Source organism: Dermacentor variabilis, unplaced genomic scaffold, assembly GCF_050947875.1.
Source record: "Dermacentor variabilis isolate Ectoservices unplaced genomic scaffold, ASM5094787v1 scaffold_13, whole genome shotgun sequence".
Taxonomy (NCBI): domain Eukaryota; kingdom Metazoa; phylum Arthropoda; class Arachnida; order Ixodida; family Ixodidae; genus Dermacentor; species Dermacentor variabilis.
Genome location: NW_027460291.1, coordinates 20,169,841 through 20,190,750, shown reverse-complemented (window position 1 = coordinate 20,190,750; position 20,910 = coordinate 20,169,841). Strand labels below are relative to the sequence as shown.

Sequence of the window (20,910 nt, the reverse complement as noted above, 5' to 3'; positions counted from 1 at the left end):
GATGAACGTAGTTAGGTTGCGCGTTGCTTCAACAGAAAGCTTTTGGGTGATAATGCTTTCTCCGCGCAAGCGGAATGGTGTATTTCTCGGCTGTACTTATATGTGATCTTTGTGAAGTAAAGATTAGTTGCAAGTCTGCGCCTGTCCTTGTGTGCTCTCTCTCTGTGGCCGTTTGTTTGCGCAGTTATAAAACTGTTTGCTAATATGCACCAACTAGCACAATAAGAAGTTCTTCTAAGCTACTTCTGTCGCAAAGGTTGGGCGAGATCACGTATCTATGCGATGATGTATTCGAGAAGGAGGACACAATGGTGGCCCATCTACCTTCTAAAAGTGAAACAGCCTGGCATGTTTTAGAAAAATATTCGCCACTTCATGACCCTGGTTGTAGCTGAGTGACTTGTTCACCATAGCTAGAATGCAAGAGTGCGCAGCAGGGCAATGTATTAACGAAATGGCGTTCTTCCGCAGAATCAGGGACCTCTGTAAGAATGGTGAGGGACAGAACTTGATCTTCATGGTAGGCGGCAAGTGTCAGACCCTGTGGTAGCATTGCAGGTTATCTTGAACAGTTTAAGGTCAATAAGCTAGTGTGTCCCTGAACAACTCACAGTGGGCAATACGGTATCAGCACATTTCTCTTGTTGCAACTCAGATGAACTAGCTCCAGGGTAGCGTCAAACGTTTCGTTGGTAGTAGGAGAACGAGCGACTGAAACACACGCTGCGAATAACAAAGGCAAAACTATATCCCTGTATATACAAAGCACACGTTCGTGATACGGCGGGCCTTCCATTAAACGCAGCAGAAAAGCTTGTGCCTACACTGCTTTCTCCCGTTCTGAAGTTGACAGTGACACCACACAGTTTAAATAAATCGAGGCCCAGGATTGCATCATGCGTAGAATGACGTAGAACAGTGAACGCTGCTTTAAATATTTCACCACCCAAGATAACGTCTACATAGAACACACCGACAAAATACAACAAATCCCCACTAACTCCGCGAAACATATTAGCGCGGTCCCAACAAAACATCACTTTTCGTCCTAGGATGCTTTTAACTGAAAGACTGAGCACTGAAACAGTTGTTCCCGTGTCCACTAGGCCATTGATTAAACTGCGTCAATTAGAACAGACGTCTTATTCTTAAACATACAAATGGGTGAAGGTATTTCTGTCGACATCGAAGATTGTCCAGTGACTTCACCTCCAAGGGCCACGTTGACTAGTTTTCCGGAAGTGGCGACGGGTAACGGAGCCGCAGAGACTAGGACCAGCTTACGCGAGGAGAGGGTAGTGCTGCTGTCAAGCTGTGATCGGATGCTCGAGAACGTTTCCGCAGCGGCTCCGGGTGTTGGTGAGGCAGGCTTTCTGGATATGTGAGCGAAGGCGAATACGTTTCGCCAAGTGCAGCGCGGTACGGCGTAGACATCGTCGGTCGGTCGAACCTCAGTAGTTGGCGGCATTGCAGTACCTAGCAATGTGACCCAAGTCGCCATAACCATTGCACACAGGCAAACGACGATCGATGATTTGCTCCTCAAAGCGCGCAGACATGGGGGCCGTGTAGCAGAGTGCAGTGGCTGAGCCTACTTCACCTGAGGAACCGTTGGTCTGTGTGTGAATCTGCAGGGGCAAGGGTGTTCTCCAAGTACGTCTTAGGGCGTAAATGTGCCCTGACGTGGCTATGGAGCTTCGGTGTGTTTGACGTATGTGACACATACCGACGATTACCATGAAGCGCACGGTGCTGCTGACACCATGTGTTGCGGGTAATAAGTATCAGGTTGCATGACGTTGCGCGCAATTACCTGGTGTCCCAGCAGCTTTTCACGCACGATCTGCCGTATAGCAGGCGAAAGATCGTCGGATGGGCTCTCATCGACTCTGGCAACGGTTGTCACATTCGCCTAGCGTCGATATTTTGGCGCAATTTGACGTGTATTCGATGTTTCAAACGCACGGCACTGACGTAGGACATCTTAGAAGGAATTAACGTGTTCCCTGCTTATAGGGAAATTGTAGTCATCTCCAATTCCTTCAAAGAGATGCCCGACTCGGTGTTCCTCAGACATCTGTGAATTTACTATTTTGAACAGCTTGAGGATCTCTTCTATGTATGTAGTACACGGTTCTCCAGGAGTTTGAGCTCTTTGAACTAGTGCTATCTCTGCGCATTTCTCTTTGGCCTTACGACACGCCAAAATATTTCTTAATTTTCTCAACGAAGCGCTCCCATGTTGTTATGGAGTCTTCGTGTTTTAATACCACATTCAAGCTGTCTCACTTACAAAAAATGCGACACATTCAAGCTGAGTGACAGAGTCCCTACGGTTGTAGCGGTTCACGCTTGCGTTATGCGTCAGCCACTCGTCGGCATCTTCACCCGCTTTTCCCGCAAACGACCGCGGTTCCATGTAGTGCTGCAAAGGTCCAACTGGCTCTGACCTTTGAGCAGGTACAACTAGCGCTGGCCTTTGTCCACTTCCGTTCTGAGCCATGGGAAAAGTCGCTAGCAAGAGACCGGTACGACGATGGCTCAGACGAAGTTCTAGGTATTGCGGCTGCACGATACGTTGTGTCGCACCCTGCACCTCCACCACTCTGTTACGCCCACGAAGGACGTTTATTGACAAGCCAGGTACAATTAGACGAGACAGCCTTCATCAGCTGAGCGCCAAACGAGATTCAGCTAGCCAGCCGCGCGCTATCTTCCTCCTTCACTTGTCTTTAAGGCCCCACGTACTGTTGAGGCGTCAACCCACTACGCACGTATGAGTGTCACAATATATATAGAGTGAAACATCAACCGGCTGAAACACGGTGCTACCTCACATTCGTCCACCGTCGTTCAGTAGCGCATCATCTGTCTTTTCAATTACACCCTCGCCGCTAACAGACCCTCGGTTGCTACCTCGCCCGCTCACCTTACCATCTCTCACTTTTACAAGAAGCGTACCTATATATACAGTGCCAAGGATAGCATATTCCGCCTTGAAAAAGCAAAGTCCACTTGCTGAAAGGTTGGCTTCTGCCTTGATCTAGCTGAAAACAAGGCAGATATACTCGCGAAACATTTTTTTTCTGAGGAGTGGTTCGTACTGCCTCATTGCCAATAAGAGACCTGTAGGAAGATACTTGTACAATAATAAACGCATTGATTTAGACTAGTTGGTCTGTCATACTCGGAACCTCAATAGCGCTAAAAAGACGGAGACAGACGTAGAAACGACAACACACTGCACTAACTTCCAAACGTTTATTCCAACTGTTTATTAGCCCATAAAGGACAGTTGCCTTTCCGGAAGAAATCATAGGAACTTCGTGCTGTGTGTTGTCCTGTCTATGTATGTCCCGGTATTTTAAGCACTATGGAGGTTCGCAGTTGTACACTAATTTTTGGCTGAGGCGATGACACACAGTGCTGTGCGTGGTCTCGCGTACATTGGTGTATGCTGTAACACTGCTCAGTCATGTTGATGGCTGCGCGAAACTTCACTTACCACATTATTTGACGCTTCCTTTGTTTCTTTCTTTTTCAGGGTCTCAACGAAACAACGTAAGTCTCGCTCAAAATACGGGCACTGGGGAGAGGGTGGGAGCGTAGACGTGCGGCCGTCCCGGTGAGACATATTCGGTATCATTTAGGCGCGCTGTCGATGCGGACACGCACAAGCACTCACTTCAGCAAAAGCTTTATTATTAACAGGTGAACCTATCAGACTCACGCCGAAGCAAAGAAGCTGCGTGCGCACGGTATCACGTTAAGGAAAGGACGTTGCTAGATGTACGTCAGCTCTCTCCCTTTAACTTTTTTGCAGGTACTTTCGAAGGATCCTAAAGGGCTTTTATGCAAGAGAATTCGACATATTTAAATGGTTTTTGGATGTTTCACGTTAATATACGTGAAGCATGAGCATTCTTAACACCTATATTCATGCTTCTCATGCGTCGGCCTCATTCTGTGTGTGTTCCAAAGCAGGGGACCTTAGCAGGCGCTGGCCGTGCAAATTGGCGTAGTTAGTAGGTAGTTCTTGGCAAAGCAAGCCAAAGCATGCTCACACGCTTATCATTCAAGCTTGCTTATCAAGCTTAGAATTTAGCCGTGTCCGGCGAAAGGTACTCTGGGGGTTGAGTCGATGCTGAGGGACTGGACCTGCAAGGCCCCTCCAAAAAGGCTACATGCCTCTTTGGCCTCTGCTTCACGTAGACGGCAACCCATGAATTCAACCACTCGGGAGGAATCGGCAGTCATCTTTTCCTGTCCTCTTCCTCCGTTGCCTTTTTCTTCGTGTTTTTCTTTCATACCTGTCCTGTCCCCTTTTATCTTTTTAAAACTTGATTTTGTTTTCTTGGTGACAAGGGTTACCTTTGTGTGGCTATCCTGTCTTGTTTATGTCGTAATTGGTTATAACAACACAGTACAACCCGCGTTGGCAGGACTTCGCTTGCAGGAGCTATTGTCACGTCCCCTTGAGAGGCTGGGTGGAGTGTAGCTGGTATCGCTGGCCAAATTATTTAAAGCTTTTTGACATTACCTTCCTTGCCCAAGCTACCTGATTGTCCATTTTGCGAGAGGACGCATCGAAGAAACTTTAACCATTTTTTCCGACGCAGAGAAAACTTTCCGCCTAACCATGACATACACGCTGGGAACCCTGGAAAGCCTGTCGGAACAATCCCACAATTAATTTTTACTAAATGCCTCACAGACACGCGGCGAACTGGCTACAAATTGAGAACAATGGCTAGCGCCGACCCCCTGCTTGAGGCACGCGGGAAGCTCCCGCGTCAAATGATTTCTAATGTCGTGGCATATGGGGATGCCCAAGTCACGGTGACACCACATCGGTCTGTCATTGCAAGCAAAGGAGTGATATCAGACGATGGCATTTGGAATTTCAGTGAAGAGCTCCCAGAGCGCTTGAACGACCAGAACGGCATGTAGGTACACAGAGTAATTATGAATTGGGAGGATAAAGAAATCAACAAACCATTTGATACTTACCTTTGGTTCAAGGAAACTGCCCGCGAAAATTGAGGCTCGGTATGTTGATATACGCATAACGGCGTAATCCCGAACCCTTGTAAATGTTTCAAATGTCACCGGTTCGGCCACTGTTTGCGTAGCTGCAGAGGCCGACAAACCTGTACTAAATGCGGCGACCACAGTCATGCCTCAGAAAACTGTAACGGTGTACTTTATTGCGTTAATTGTGACGGTGAACACACTGCATATTCCCTTCTTGTGTGGCGTGCAAAAATGAAAAAAATAAAAAGAGATTGTCACTATCAAAGTAAAAGAGAATCGTTACCATTCAATTCGAGAACGATGAACCAGCCTGTTTTGCTTAATCAACCGCGCTTATTATACATGACACAATATCATTCACGACATTTCTGCGTAATTATTTCATGACGATACAACAAAAAGACGGGCAATGTTGAGGCATAGCCTCCGAGATCACCTCAACGACGGCGTGTCCTAACGATCTCGAAGGTCAGAATTCGATCAAGTTGGTCTCCAAGCGACCGGTCGCAAAAGGCTGCGCATCACAACTGTTTTACCTTAGTCGATAAGTGCTCGATTTTCCGTCGCACGAATGCAGTGGCAAAGCTGCTTAAGCAACACGCTGAAGGCCATTTTACGCGGTAATGACAGCGCAAGCATACGTGAACGGCATCGAACAAGAACTGTTTTGTTGTGGCGACGGGCAGGTCGCGTTTGCTGGTGTGAACATGGTGTAAACATGGTGTAAACAATCAGGACTTGCTGGCAACCAAACGTCAGCGGGAAGTCTTGTATTGGGAACTCACGCGAACCTTACAAATGAAGCTGTGCAGGGCTGGACAATTTTTTAACTGATGGGCGCTCAAGGTAAGATTTATTTTGAACGACTTAGGAATATTCAAGATCGTAAATGGGTTGCTAAAGCGTTCAGATATTTGTACAAGAAAAAAAATTCAGTGCCACTCAACTCTGTGAAGGTGGATGACTAGCGAAGCTGTGTATGGGAGCCTCTTAATGGGGAACTGTCCATTGCCGTGCGCAAACGTCGTGCGCATGATAAATGGAAGGTGAGACGCAACTAGTCCCTGCTCTGCTCTGATGTGGTGCCTCTGAAGATGAGGCACCGGAGGGCGATGGGGGGGTATACATACCCATGTATTGTTGTAAAACGCGCACCACACCTTTTACCAACGAAGCGCGGCGCGTAGCACAGACACGCACCTCACCGCACTCCTAGGGCACGCATTGCTTCACTGTAGTAAGGGCAAACTTGCGTTGGCCAACGTCCCGCAGTGCAGTCATGGTTGTTAGGTCACTCTAAAACCACAAGTAGTCACGTATAACACAGACCACACAAAATTGGTTCCCCACATACTCCCTCTGAAAGCTGGCTGTGGCTCCGTGTAGTGCCATACCACGTGCCTATCATCGAGGCGACAGGAGCTGCCATACTATGTGCCCATCATCGAGGCGACAAGAGCTCCCAGGAATCAGGAATTTGGCACGGGAGGGGACTTCAAGAAGCACCCGGCCATCTCCGCGACGAATCAAGAATTCGACGCGGGCGACATCATCACCTGCCCCACCTGGTTCCTGCCAACGAGAAGTCACCAAACTGGTTCCTGCCGACGAGGAGTCTCCGAAGAGATTTAAGGAGAATCGGGCCATTATGAATGAGAGAGTCGCCTCCAGCCGCCCAGTCGGTCGGATACGCTCTTACAGCTACATGTACGCCATCATCCACTTCGTCTTCGTCTGCGGAAAGAATCCGTCTGTCGTCCTCCACCCCAAAGTCACAACAGTGGTGGCAGTGGTGGGATTCAAAGCCAGATAACACCCGCTACTCCGCTGAACGACAGCCATGAGGTCGACCGGCGTCAGCTACTTTGGAGGGGTGAGCGCACGACGTTTGCCTTTCGCATCGCCAGACCTCTGTCGCACACGTAAATGCTAAGGACAATTGCTCAAGTATTCTGAAAGGGTTGTAGTGGTTTTGTCTTAGTTCGCTTCAGGCCTTGCATGGAGTTCCGGCTTCGGAAGCAAAGCTAATTTAAAGGCAAAATCGGAGACGAGCCGGCAGATCGCAATGGAGAAGCTCAGGATGCAGGTCCTTCTTGATTTTTGTCAGGAGATGGGCATTTCGGTTGCCGCGGCAAGGCGAAAGAAAGCCATTCTGGACGTTATGAGGGCACAAGAGGTAACTGAGAAGGAAGTAAAAGAGGTATGGGGAGAAATTGTTGAGAGGAGAAGCGAGAAAAAAATGCGCCACGAGGCAGAAGAAAAAGAAAGGCGCGAGGAGGCAAGAAAAGAAGGCGCGAGGAGGCAGAGGAGAAGAAAAGTCGCGAAGAGCGAGATCATGCTCTTAAAATAAGAGAACTGGAAATACAGCCAAGTCGAATTATCTCGGCGTGTTCAAGTCCCTTTTCCGGTGGAGGCGATACGCCTAAACTGAGAATACAGGACCTGATGGTGCCATACAGGATAGACGGTGATATCGCACTTTTTCTCGTGAATTTGGAACGCACGTGTGAAAAGATAGGGCGGGACGAAAGCCTTTGATCTCAAAAACTCCTTTCAATTGTCCCAGGAGAGGCCGCGGAAGTTCTCGCATGCTTGCCTAAAGAAGACTATGAGAACTATAGAAAGGTAAAAGCCGCGCTTCTTCGCAAATACCGCCTCTCTGCCGAGGCCTTTCGACATCGGTGTAGACAGGCGAATAGGGGCAGCGAGTCACACACTGAGTTCGCGTAAGAGTTAAAGTCTAACCTAAAAGAGTGGCTCAAAAGTGCAGAAGCGTATGGCAAACACGACAACGGTGCTTTAATGCGTAGCACTGGAGCAGTTTTACGGAGTTCTTAAAGAAGAAGTTAGACTTTGGCTGCAGGACAGGCTCCCAGAGGTAGACCTTGAGAAGGCAGCGCAGCTCGCGGAGGAATATTACACGCGACGAAACTTCCAAGAAAAACCTATTTCGGAAGATAGGCTAGAAAAAAGAGGACTATTCTGTAAAGCGGTTTTCCCCTCGCAACCCCGTTTTGCCGAATAAGAAATCATCTGCAAGCAACGGAGTTCAGCAAAGGAGTATCGACTAATGCTGACGTGGCGAGGGAAGAGCTAGCAGAGACAGCCCAGTCGGCTGGGGTGGCTAAAGGTAAGGCAGACGTAGAGTGCGCGTTCGAGGCCCGGAGACCAATTATCTGTTTCAGCTGCAACAAGGAAGGTCATATTTCCTCAAATTGCAAGGATAAAATCGAATCCGCCAGCATTAACCAGTCAGACGAAAATCTGGACTGCTCGAGCCATATATGCAGGAGGTCGTGGTAAACGGGAAAATGTGCATGACACTTCGCGATTCCGCCGCCACCATAAATGTTATTCATGCGTACAGGGGAATGCGCCTGGATCAGACAAGTCGCAGAAGGGCAGAGCGCGTGCTTGCGACTTGCCTAGGTAAACATCGAGGGCGTTTTGGAAGGTTGCAAACGGAGGCAGCCGTGAGTCCAAGTTCACCTGAACACTTTTCATATCTTTTTCCGAACAAATTGGAGCAGCTTTTGGAAAAGGAGGGCCCGTCCTTCTCTAGAATTCTCGCTTGCATGGCATTAACGCGATTGCGGTCACGCGCCCTCTCATAGAAACGAGAAAGCTCATCTTCAAACGAGGAAGCTGACAATGTAACGTCCTCACAGCGGCAGCCTAGACCGGGAGATACGGCTGATGAAAAGAAGAGGACTCAGACTTGTGACGGATAAATTAGTGGATCAGCGACAGTGGGTGAGGAGCCTTTCGAGACTCGGGAAAACGGGGCGCCTAGGGCTGAAGTGGAAGTTTCACTGCTTAGTCCCGCATGAATTTACTTGGAGCAGCTTAGTAGGGTTGAACGAGAGGCGCGTATCGCGGCACCGAAAATTTACCTTTCGCTAACTGTGCTACCGGCTAATGTGAATGAAAGAGTGGCCCGAAAGAACATCTCGTTCTACAGTAGGTCAGGTCTCAAGTACCGGAAATATCAGGATTCGAAGGGTCAGTCGTACAACCAAGAACGCGTGCCAGAAAAGTAGCGAACACAGCTTTTAGAGTTAGCGCATGGGAATGCTTGGGCGGGTCACCTCAGTATCAAGAGGACAAAGGCTAGGCTAGCGCAAGATATCTATAGGCCAGGATGCTGGAAAGAGGTTGAAACACTCGTTCGGTCATGCAACGCATGTCAGCGAGTTGGTAAATCAAACGACAAGTGGAAGGCCCCAATGAAATTGGCGCCCAATATCAGAGAACAATTTTAGAAGCTGCGTACAAATGCTGACGGACTTAGCAGACCCTTTTAGGCTGCAGCGTATGCTTATCGAAGAGCTTATCCTAGAAGTTGAAACCTTTAATGCTACGTTTTCATGTATACTCTTGCCTCTTCAATTATTTTAGCACATTCAAGGTCATTGACAATCACTTATGACACACAAGCATGTGAAGGGTATCGTAATGTTAGTGTCACCGATTAAAATGAGCATTCGGATCGCTAGAGAGCCTACCGCAGCTACGCGAATGGCATATCATTGCAAACCAAGTGACAGAATTTCGCTCGGAGCGACACATGGCAAAATATAAACTTTATTCGATCGCCTCAGCTGTGTCTGGCATGCCCGAATGACTGGTAGCAATAACTTTGCAATCTATTCTTTAGCTGTTTATTCTCTTTGAATGTGTCTTCTTTTAGAGCACTATTTGTAGAGGTCTGTATCCTGGGCTCTTTATCGGCTGCGTGTTTAGTGTTCAGTACTATAAACGGAATGGTTCTGTTGAGAGCACAGAGGCGGTTAGAGCGTTTGTTTTCGTGGCGTTTGGTCTGGCGTTGTGGAGAACATCGGGAGGGTGCTCACTTTCGCCGAAGTGGTTGGCGTTGATGTTCGGTCACTCCGTGACCTCTCTCAGATTTAAGAATAGGAAAGACCAGTGCTTGAAAGGGCGGCAAAGCCATTTCCTTAACCCCATCAAGAACGTCGCTCAATCAGCGCATCGCATACGTCGAGCCACGTCGAACAGCTCGACTGCTGGATGTATTATCTGGCGGTTGGGGTTCTGTAGAGCCAAATCACGTGCCTGTCATCGAGGCGACGAGAGCTGCCATACTAGGTGTCTATCATCGAGGCGATGAGAGCTCACACTTCTCCGCGACGAATCGAGAATTCGACACGGGAGGGGACTTCACGAAGCAGCCAGCGGTCTCCACGACGAATCAAGTATTCGACGCGAATGACGTCATCAACCGCCCAGCCTGGTTCCTGCCGACGAGAAGTCGCCAAAGGGATTTAAGGGAGAACCGGCCCGTTGTGAAGGAGAGAGTCGCCTCCAGCCGCCCAGTCGGTCTGATGCGCTCTCACATATACATGTAGGCTATCATTCACTATCTGTAAATATTGTATAAAGTTGTTCGGTTCTTCGTCTCTCGTCCGTCTCTCGTCCTCCCCCCCCCCCCCCCCCCCCCCCCCCCGAAGTCACAACATCCTGTGAAACGTTCCAAGTTTGCGGGATCGGGGCCACATGGACGGTTCGCATTTATTTCCACCTCGTGGTCCTGGCGGGCAGCACGCTTACGTTGCCACCACTACGGGAGAGCGCAAGGAAAGGAGATACGCAAGCACTTGGCACGCCAACAAAGAGAGGGCTGTGCGAACGTGGACATGGCCGACGCGGGTCAAAGTGTAGCATCATTCTTATCAGTTTTTATCAACCCGTATATGATACGGGTTGCATTAGGACCTCAGATATTGAACTTAGTTTTGCAATTTGGCGGAGTGCTGGGAGCCTGCTGCAGCTCCTCCGCTGGTCGGCCGGTATTTCACTATCTTCGGTATCAGCCTATGTCTGCGCAGAAATTCTCGATCTGGCACGGCTCAATAACGCACGCAATTTTTTCTACTACCTAGCCATATGCAGCTTGGCTGTAAAAACATTGATTCACAGTGGATGAAAACAACTAGAAAGCTTTCTAGCAAATATGCGACCGGTATATACCGCTTTATTGAGGGCGCCGCGATATTGCGATCACAGCGCCGTCTATCTTACGGCGCTATGCTGAAATGTGGGATCGCGCTGGAAGGTGCACGGCGAACGTGCTGTCCACGACGAGTGGCATGTTTTGGCGCTTTCCAGAAAGATGTCAACAAGATGTTTGGATTGAGAAACTTCTTAGCATGTCGTCAGTAAACTTTCAGCTTCGAACTGGGGCAATATAGAACGGCGACGGGCCTAGAGGGGCTCCCGCAGCTATGCCCACGATCGAAATAGGACGCGAGTCAAGTCTGAACATTGTCGATACGTAACGCATTCATGTACCGCGTTACCGCGTTCATGTACCGCGTTCATGTACCGCGAGTGTGTCTAGCCTTGAACTCTTACGGTATCACTCAGGCGACGACAATCAGATATGTCGATGTGTCAGGTGGTGTGCCGCACGAGCTTAAAGCTCAGTCCAGGTAACTACGAAGCTCCGAGGAAACACGTTTTGCTAGCTTTCGTGCTCATATAGAATTCGTGGTACGAGTTTCTAAACATTGTTTATCTTGAACATGGACATCAAGCTTTGCAAAATAAAGAACCGTTAAATACCTGCATAAAAAGGGCTGTAAACATAGATAAAATGAGCTGATGACAGTGGTCGCGAATGTACCACGACCTACCAGACGCACGTGACGCGTTGGAAGATAATGCGCACTCTAGGTCTCGAATGGTGCCTCTGTATGCAAGGGTACCTCGCCTCCTCAAGAGAGTTGATAAACGAATAGCTACTCATTGCAACAGTAACTTTATTTTCTACACTAATACAGCACGCGATGAGCGGCATCAACAGCTTGCCGGCGAGATTCTGCAGCATAGTAGAGCCCATGTGAACAAGGGCCCGCCGGCCCTCGGTCGGTTACAGAGCGGAAAAGAACATATGTTCACTTATTAGCTGCTCGTACTATTTTCATAATACGACCTCGGTCAACTTCCACCAGAACGTTGGTTGCCAAGCATGATAACCTCATAACACGTTTGAACAGATAAGTTTATTGTGCGTGCACGAAGAAATAGTTAACTTCATCCGTTCGCAATAGTTGACCGACTCGGAATACGCATCTTTCTTTCGTATCCCAGTTTGATCATGTGTTCCGAGTTCCGAGTTTGTCGCCGTGCGCTAACTGGGAACAAAACTGTCCGAACATACAATCGATGGCAGCAAGTCCATTCTGTTTATGCTGGCAATACAGAGCGGACGCTTCTCTGCTATCGCAATGGCGGTGTACACGAAGTCGCCGCGGCTGAAGATGCACTTGACGCTTGTTTCCGAAAGTAATTTTTGCAGCCGAACACAGCAGAGTGGTAGCCCGTTATCCTTGAGTCATCTGACATCGCAGGAATCCCAGACAGAACACGTTACACTCGAAATGTTTCGCAATCAAACCGCTACATTTCCAAGCTGCTACTGGGAAAAAACGGAATCCGCACATAGCAGTGCGGCAAGGAGAACGGCGCGGCGCGCTAGTTCGAGGCTACGTTCCTCCTCCCCGATAAAATGATCTATAGTAAGCAACATGGCAATAAACAACGTCAAACGCAAAGTCAGAGAGGATGAGACAATCTCGTGAATGGCGGCAATGGAAAATAAACCTGCCTTGAGTAACTACCTAATAAGAAAAACAAAATTAGGGAAGAAAGTTTTTATTATACCTCAAAGGGAAGCTCTTTAGTTTTCGAAACAAGATAAGGATACCTTAGAACGCGTATTTATAAAGCGCGGTACAACAAAAAAGAAGAATCATGCGCCTACTGCCGTAAAGCTACGGAAACGATGAAACGTGATGGATTAGAATGTGAAGTTATCTGCCTAGCGGTCGGATTAGGCACCTATATGCTCCTTGAAGCCCTTGGATTCAGTGATAGCAGGGAGGAAGTAAACATGTGCGCTATAGAAATTAGTAAGAGGCGACTGGAAGTTTGGTGGCAGGAAAATATGGAGATCACAAACAATGGGGGCGTACAAAAGCAACATTCCTAATAGTGGTTAAGAAAGCTTGATGCTGGGAATTCAGTTTTTCTTGTCTTACTTTCTTTTCTTTTTCAAAATATTGTAAGATATTTGTCAAAACAATAATAAGAGGGGACGCTCATAGGGGACGCTCAAAGGGGACGCTCATAGCATCCATCCATGAGTCGGGTCTTGGTCACCATTTAGAGATGTTTGAAAACCTGAATACCTCAAGCAGGCTAGGTGACGATTTGGCTCCACCCTGTTTGAAAGGTTTTTGGTGCTGATAAATATCATCATCCCCATCACTGTACTTTGCCGCACGACCTCTGCCAATCGGCGATGTGAATCGTTCTTATACCGCATTTTGTTGCCTATCTTGCCGCAAAGTAATATTGTAAATTTATGCGTGGTCCCCTATCGTAGGCTCTGTATCGGCGTGATACCTTGTGATGCCATGCAATAGACATTTTGGTAAGCAGCACGATCCGTGCATCGACGTACCGATCTACTCGAAACATAAATTCAAATACCCGTCATCTGTTAGTATTCTGTCTTCTTCTGCATGCATTCAGCGAGGCATCAAGTTAGGTTTGCTGACACCTGCCATGATAACTAACGAGGGATATTAGCGTAACTAATGGTACGCTCAGGAGCTAGTTAGATAACTGCCGAAATTTGGGATAGTTGGTGCGTCATCCTAAAATATGTGCTTAGGGCTCAAGGCTACACGTGGACAGAGAGAAGCAAACATGGACAACGATGTCAGTATTTTCTTGTGGCATCTCTTTTCGGATTCGCCAGTTTGAAAGGCGTGGAAGGTTAGGGGAGGTGGTACAGTGACCTCCAAATTTCAAAAATGTTAATCTTTGGCCTGTGATGGCAGCGAGTGTACTAACGCAACGTTGGCAAATAGCCAGGATGCCTGACTTCCTTCATTTGATCACGCAATTTATGTGGGAAAATGCAACGAGAAAGCAATACAATGTTGCAAACAGAAACTTATTCAGCGATGCACAGCGGGTGTTTTAATGAAATCGTGTTCTGCTGGCTTACTGAGTCTTCGAGCTGCCTATGCTGCTACATCTGCTGGAGCGATTGCTGCTTCTGTTGCATGAGCTGCATCTGGGTGACAGGACAGACCACCGTGCCATATCGTCGCACCACGGTACTGCCAGGTGGCTGCTTCTGTGACATTTGCTGTTGTAGGGTCATTTGCTGTTGCCGAGGCATCTGTTGCTGGTGTGACACCGACAAGTACAGTGCTCGCGATCAGAGACGTCGTCACTGGCTGCGGAGCAGGCGGCTTTGGTGGTGTCTGAGGCTTGATTGCCTCATTGCATTTTGGAGGGTCAAGACAAATCCAATTAACTTCATGAATGTTTTTGGTGTCTCATTCCTTGTTGGTATGTCATCAGCCACGCTGCAGTCCAGTTGGCTGACGCGTTGAATTAGCTTCAGCGTCCGGCAGATATCGATGCCCAAGAAGGGAGCAGCTGGAAAACCAAATACACAGAACTTCAATGTTGTTGATGTGTCTCACGAGCTGCACTTAAGAAGGCACTCTCCCTGTAATGTCAGTGGTTCAACAGTACAGGTGGTTATGTAGGCACTGGGATCAGTGAGCAGTGGGAGATTGAGCTATTTCTGCAGTTCATCTGCAGAGACGTGCTTGCCATCTGAACCAGTAGCCAGTTTGAATGAAACGTCATGTCCTGTCACTTCGATCGTTTGGAGCAACGGTGACAATGAGTTGTGGACGCCACGAACAGCCAGCACATCGACCGAGAGAGGTGCATCTTCGTTGTTTTCGTACAATGCTCGCGCAACACGCGGATGATCTCAGTGGAATTGGTGTGGTGGCTGTCGACATAATGCAGCGTAGTTTGCTGCAGTTGTGACATCCTTGACCATATGCTAGGCACTGGCGTCGTTGGTGCTACTCACAACACCTCAAGCACGTCCTTTGTGCTTTAGAATGATGCTGTGGCGGTTGAGGGTATGATGGTGCACCTCCCGGGGTCCATCATCAGGTTGTGAGACTGGTTGGTAGCGCCTATCCGGTGCGAACATCTAACTTTCCTGTGGTTGCATTTCTTGGGCGTACGTCTTAGACAGTTGCGCCGTCTTGCATTGGTCCATCACATTCGCCAGTTTGAGTGTTTTCTCACGTAGAAGACGTTCTCTCAGTGCGTTGTCATTCATTCCAAGGACCAGTCGACCCATGATTATACAGTGACGCGCGGTGCCAAACGCACATTGGTCCGCTTGTTTAGCAACTGCGCGCGTTCTATCGTCTAGACTCGGAGAATGGCAAGACCACACAGAGACATAATCTTAACAAACTAGTTCTGACATACTTAGGCAAGGAGGAAGACCTTTTAGAAGAAATACAAACGTGTTACGTAGGTTGTACAACCAAGGAAGAGCACACGTACACCGGCAAGGGAAACCCTAACCTTGACAGCCCGATAATTGATGGGGAGGTTCGAGCGGTGCTTGCTGAGGTGCACGGAATCCGCGCCGGGCCCCGACAAATCGCTAACAAGATCCTGCGAAATCTCGATGATGATTCGATCACGGCTTTCGCCAGGTATGTGAACGCATACTAGGAGCAAGGCAGCATCCCGAGTCAGTGGAAAACCACTCAGTTGCCAATTATCCCAAAGCAAGGCAACACGCTGCAACTAGAAAATCTCTGGCCCATTACATTAACGTGGCGCACAGGAAAGCCTCTAGAGCACGTTGTTCTCAAAACAACGAAATAAGTACATGGAAAACACGGGGAATGCGGGATATGGAAATTCAAGATGATGAGCAACACGTGAACAATGAGAAACCAGGAGCCAACGTTTCCACAAGTGGACACCTATTCTTCAATGCGAGGTATGCATTCCTCGCCACAGTATATATATAGGTGGGGTTCTTCTAAAGGGGAGAGGACGTAAGGCGGGAGGGTGCGGCCAAGAGGGAAGGTGCGTTAGCGTGTCGAATTGCGAGTAAAGGAATGCTGTGCACAAGGCCTAGGCCAGGGCCACCCCCTCCCCCCCCCCGGTCTGTCAACGCACGCTTGTTAGCCTGCGCGTCAGTGCGTCTGACAGGCAGGTTGAACAAGAAAGGGAGGAATAAAAAAGGGGGGGATACGCCAAGAAATCAAACTAAGTGTTGTTGCCTATAGCTTGAAATTACCCGCCGTGGTTGCTCAGTGGCTATGGTGTTGGGCTGCTGAGCACAAGGTCGCGGGATCGAATCCCGGCCGCGGCGGCCGCATTTCGATGGGGGCGAAATGCGAAAACACCCGTGTGCTTAGATTTAGGTGCACGTTAAAGAACCCCAGGTGGTCAAAATTTCCGGAGTCCTCCACTACGGCGTGCCTCATAATCAGAAAGTGGTTTTGGCACGTAAAACCCCAAATATTATTATTAGCTTGAAATTTAGCATAGCGCGTAGATTCTAACGGTCCCTTTGAAACGTTTATGCCTATTGGTTGCAATGTCTTGAACTTATGGATAAGGTATGATTCTCTGTATTCGCTTTCTCGTTCAGAACGGAAATTTACTGTAAGAAGTAGAGTTTAAGTTCGTCAATGTTATGACCTGGTTGGCTGAAATACTCGGCGACGGCATTGGGCAGCTTTTTTAGCTGTGCCCGCGCGATGTCCATTTAATCTGACGTTCATTGATTGTCCTGTTTCACCGATATATTGTTTCTTACAGAAGGAACACTCAGGATCTAAATAAGTACATGTTTGACAACCGCCTTTTCCGGCACACTATAATCGGGTTGATGCGAACAATTTCTTCGCAAGACATTATGCTACAAATTAAACACCACATAATAGACATGTGATCTCAGACAGCGAATACCAAAGCTATCTTTTGACTGGATCTCACGATGGCCTTTGACATCCCACAAAAGGCTATTTTAGAGAACCTACAAAGGATAGGAGTGGGTCAACAAGCCTACGTCTAAGTTAAGGACTTACGCAGAACGCAGCTCGCCAATCACGGGAGGCGAGATAAGATCGGAAGATATAGAACTTGGAAGGAAGGGCATGCCGCAGGGATCTGCCCTGTCTCCCTTTCTATTCAGTGTATCTGTCTTAAACCTACCAGCAGAACTGAAGACCATTAAAGGTTACAGCATAACTGTACACTGATGCCATCAAGCTATGGGCAACAGGTGGCAGCGACACTCAGATAGAAGAAGCTCTACAAGCAACCTTATATAAGGTTGAAAAGTATGCGATGCATAGATGGTTCGGATGTGCACCGCAATAATCAGAGTTCCTGGCTGCAAGAATTCTACGGACAAACCAAACATTGCACTTGAAGCAGAAGGCAATAGTGGTCAATAAATAGCGTAACAGTACGGGGGCTTCACGCCCTTGTGAGTGGGTGTAACGAGGAAATCGTTAAAATGCTAGAAAAGAGAGGCCAACAGACGATGAGGCTCATCTCGAGATTAGGCAGTCCTCATCCTGGCATGATGGAGGCCAACTTGGCATGCCTAGTACACGTCTCCGTTATTATCCGCGTAATGTACGTAAACCCCTACCTAAATCTCCAAGTTTCGAAGAAGATAAAAATCGAAGGTATCATTAGACGGGCACACAAACAAGCAGCAGGACTTCCCATACCCACTGCTAGCGACAAACTGGTAGCCCTAGGTATCCACAATAGACTCGAATAACTCATACACGCCTATAAGACAGCACAATATGAAAGACTCACAAAGAGCTCCACTGACAAACATGTACTCAGCAAAGTGGACATAAACGAAGCATCACGTAGAGCATAAAGGTAAACATTCCCCACGACATACGGAAACATTTTCAGATACTCCCTCTACCCAGAAGCATACATCCCGAACACTAAAAAGAAAGACCGGAAGAACGTGCTAAAACCATGGAGAAAAGATTCTAAGATTTTCTGTACGTGGCTTTCGTCGACGCGGCAGAGTGCATAGGTCACCGCAACCTTTCCATCGTGGTAGTACACAAGATGTTGATCTCAAAGTAAGCGGCTCCGTTCGAACCCACAACGCCCAAGTAAGCGAGGAATCGGTCATTGCATTAGAAAAAATAGGTGCCAAGCAAGCCAAATACGTGATCAGCGACTCCAAAGGCGCCGTCCACAACTTCACTAGGGAGCCCATCTCTCCGGAAGCAAAACTGATTCTCGTTAACTTTGGTGACCAGCGGGCTATCCAAGTCATCTAGGCGCCCGCGCGCTCCTCCCTCCCCTGCAACGAGGCTGCTCATGCCATGGCGCGAGCAGTTATATACCGAGCCCTTGAGCCACCCCTGCTAGGGCCGAGAAGGTACCGCATTGTTTACTACAGGAATACCACGAGTCATTATAGATTGGGAAGAGTCCAGTATCCCCCCCACGTGCCCAACACTTACTAAGCAGCAAGCAGTAGCCTGGTGCCTCGTTCAAATCAATATGTACCGGAACCCGCTGGTTTGTAGTCTCTACTACTTAGGCCAGTATTCGGACAAATGTGAATATGTAAGGAATGGGCAGACCTGCCACACATTCTGCGGGCTTGCCTTCAGGCGACCCTACAGCGCCTCGTAATAGCTAATTATGAGCAATGGGAAAGAGTGCTGCTCAGCTCGAGCCCGGCAGACCAACCGCTGGCTGTCCTGGTGGCCGAGGACGCCGCGAGGGCCCAAGGGCTACTGGCAGCCCATAGGCTCCCCGCCTTTTTCGCTAAATTGTTGCGCACTCAATAAAGTTATTTCTATATCTCTCTTCATTGATACATTTTTGGCGTGATATCTACATGTGCTTTCATTATAGCGTTAAAAGTATTTAGTCTACAGTTCACCTTGGACACCTGTAACAAGCTTCATTTTGTTTTCTCCTGATCATTGAAATCCAGGGGCAAGTTTGGACTGCACCTGAGCTTCGCCACATCCGCCGTTGAAGTATTTCTCTACGAGCCTGCAATGAAGGTCAGTTTCCTTTCTTCGTGGTTATTTTGAACAGTGCTTGCGCAATGAGGAGGTGAGCTGCCTCGCTGCTTGTGAATTGCGTGATCTGCTGCAAAGCGTTTATTTCAATGGCAGTTATTTGGGACAAAGCATGGCTCTAAATTAAGAACAAGTTAATCAACGAAAGCTTGCGTGCTAAATAAATTAAACTTTCCAGGTGGTTTAAGTGCGAAATAGTTTATTCTGTAATAAGCTATCGCCTAATAATGTATTATATTGGAGTATTACGATCACCCAATGTATTTTCACTGTAGTGGTATAATGTTTCGTATTTTTAATCTATTTATTCAATGTTTCGTGCTATTCACACTTACCTGCAATAAAAAAGACACAACTGCATTACTGAGTACTTGCCAAGATGACTACTACGAATAGCGTTCTTTGTACTTTTTCTACAAAGCTTCTCAATCACACCTAAGGAAATCACGATTCCCATGCATTAATTGTTAATTTCCCATTGCATTAACTCGTACATGCATAACTAGCCTTCTCATAACCATGCATACGTCACCTGATGATCTAGTATTCTGAAATAAATACAGCTATTATCTGTAACTAACCTGTTTAGAATAGACGGAACGGCATACGGTATACAAGCGCCTAAATATTGCTTACCGGTCTTTCTTAAAACTTATTCCAAAATTGTTCAGCTGGCTTCATCTTTTGACAGGGTACGCGTTTACAAAAATCATTTTTTTGCGTTCTCCTTCATTTGACCACATAAATATTTTTAGTTTGTGTGAGTCTTTATAATAACAAAAAAATGTCATCACACATGTGGCACTAAGCCTTCTGTGTCACAAACTGAAAAAAAACGACTTTCTTGGAATGAGTTGGCCCGTACGATAGGCGTTCGCGAGGATTTGGTTAGGCTGTTATGTGAGCTCCTGTTTTCCGGTTAATTTGCTGACGCCCCAAGTTTGGTCACAGTGTTGTTTCCTAATGTGCCGTATTTTCTCCCTTCGTTGCGATACTGCTTCCTACCAGCATGTACAAAATTATAGTTTCGTTCCTCATTACACAGAGTTGGAAGTAAGCGCTTGTTTAGACCCGGAACATAATGCTACGTTTTACTTCAAAATCCTATAATGTTGTAAGTCGTGCGAATGTAATTGCCGCTCGAGGCGTGCGTGTTGTTAAAAATTTGTGGGGCCGAATGCCTAAAATCACTTTTGTTGTCAGTCAGCAAAAGTAATAACTTGTGATTTCCTTGCAAATCGCACATCATGGCGTGTTACCTGTGGTAAAGCACAAAATGCGGAAACGATACGAGAAACTAATGTTTGTGATATAATAAAGCAATAATCTGTTTCTACAAAGACAACTTACTTTTTTGGGTGGCTGTCTATTGAGCACGAGGGAAAAAATTAGTAACTATCATGTCAGAGAAATAAGTGCCAAAGATTTGACCCACTCAGTTATTACGACATAGGAGATGCAGCTGAGTGCTTGAAGGGGAGCAGGAATTTCATTTGATGCATCGTCAAGGAGCTAGTCATGCGCGAATTGACAGGATGTATCTGCCACTGGAAGCGATACCCACAAGCAGTATTTATGCAGTGGTATCAGTTTGCTTCTCCAAGGGTTGATTTGTTAGGTGCAACGCTGGGAAGAAACAAAAACTGTTTTTTGTTGGCAAATATACAGTTTAAAGCAAAATTACTTCCGGATCACAATTTTATCAACTGGGACATAGAAAACATGAACAACGTCAAGGTAACTCACGCCTATAATATTGCCGATGAAAGGGAACCTTTAAAACCATGTGTCGAAATGAGAGCCCATTTCGAGATATAGTGCTGCAAATAATCAAGAAGGAATGAAAGAAAGGGGGCTCCAAGAAAAGCTTTTTAATATAATAGCTTTCGAAAGTGAAAAAAGTCCGCTGCATTTG

General features: G+C 47.4%; 1 protein-coding gene and 1 non-coding gene across 2 annotated transcripts in view; both read left to right on the top strand.

The window, feature by feature from the left end:
- The window catches only part of LOC142566620 (uncharacterized), a 57,159-nt gene extending 36,690 nt beyond the window's left edge, over positions 1-20,469 (top strand). Inside the window, exons 5-7 of the mRNA XM_075677457.1 lie at positions 3,545-3,561; positions 18,905-18,977; positions 20,449-20,469. Of these exons, the coding sequence (XP_075533572.1) occupies positions 3,545-3,561; positions 18,905-18,977; positions 20,449-20,469 (111 nt within the window). The remainder of the gene's footprint in view (positions 1-3,544; positions 3,562-18,904; positions 18,978-20,448) is intronic.
- On the top strand, positions 10,689-10,875 carry LOC142566871 (U2 spliceosomal RNA). The gene has a single exon (XR_012825151.1). It is a non-coding gene; the product is annotated as a U2 spliceosomal RNA (small nuclear RNA).
- Positions 20,470-20,910: the final 441 nt, after the last annotated feature.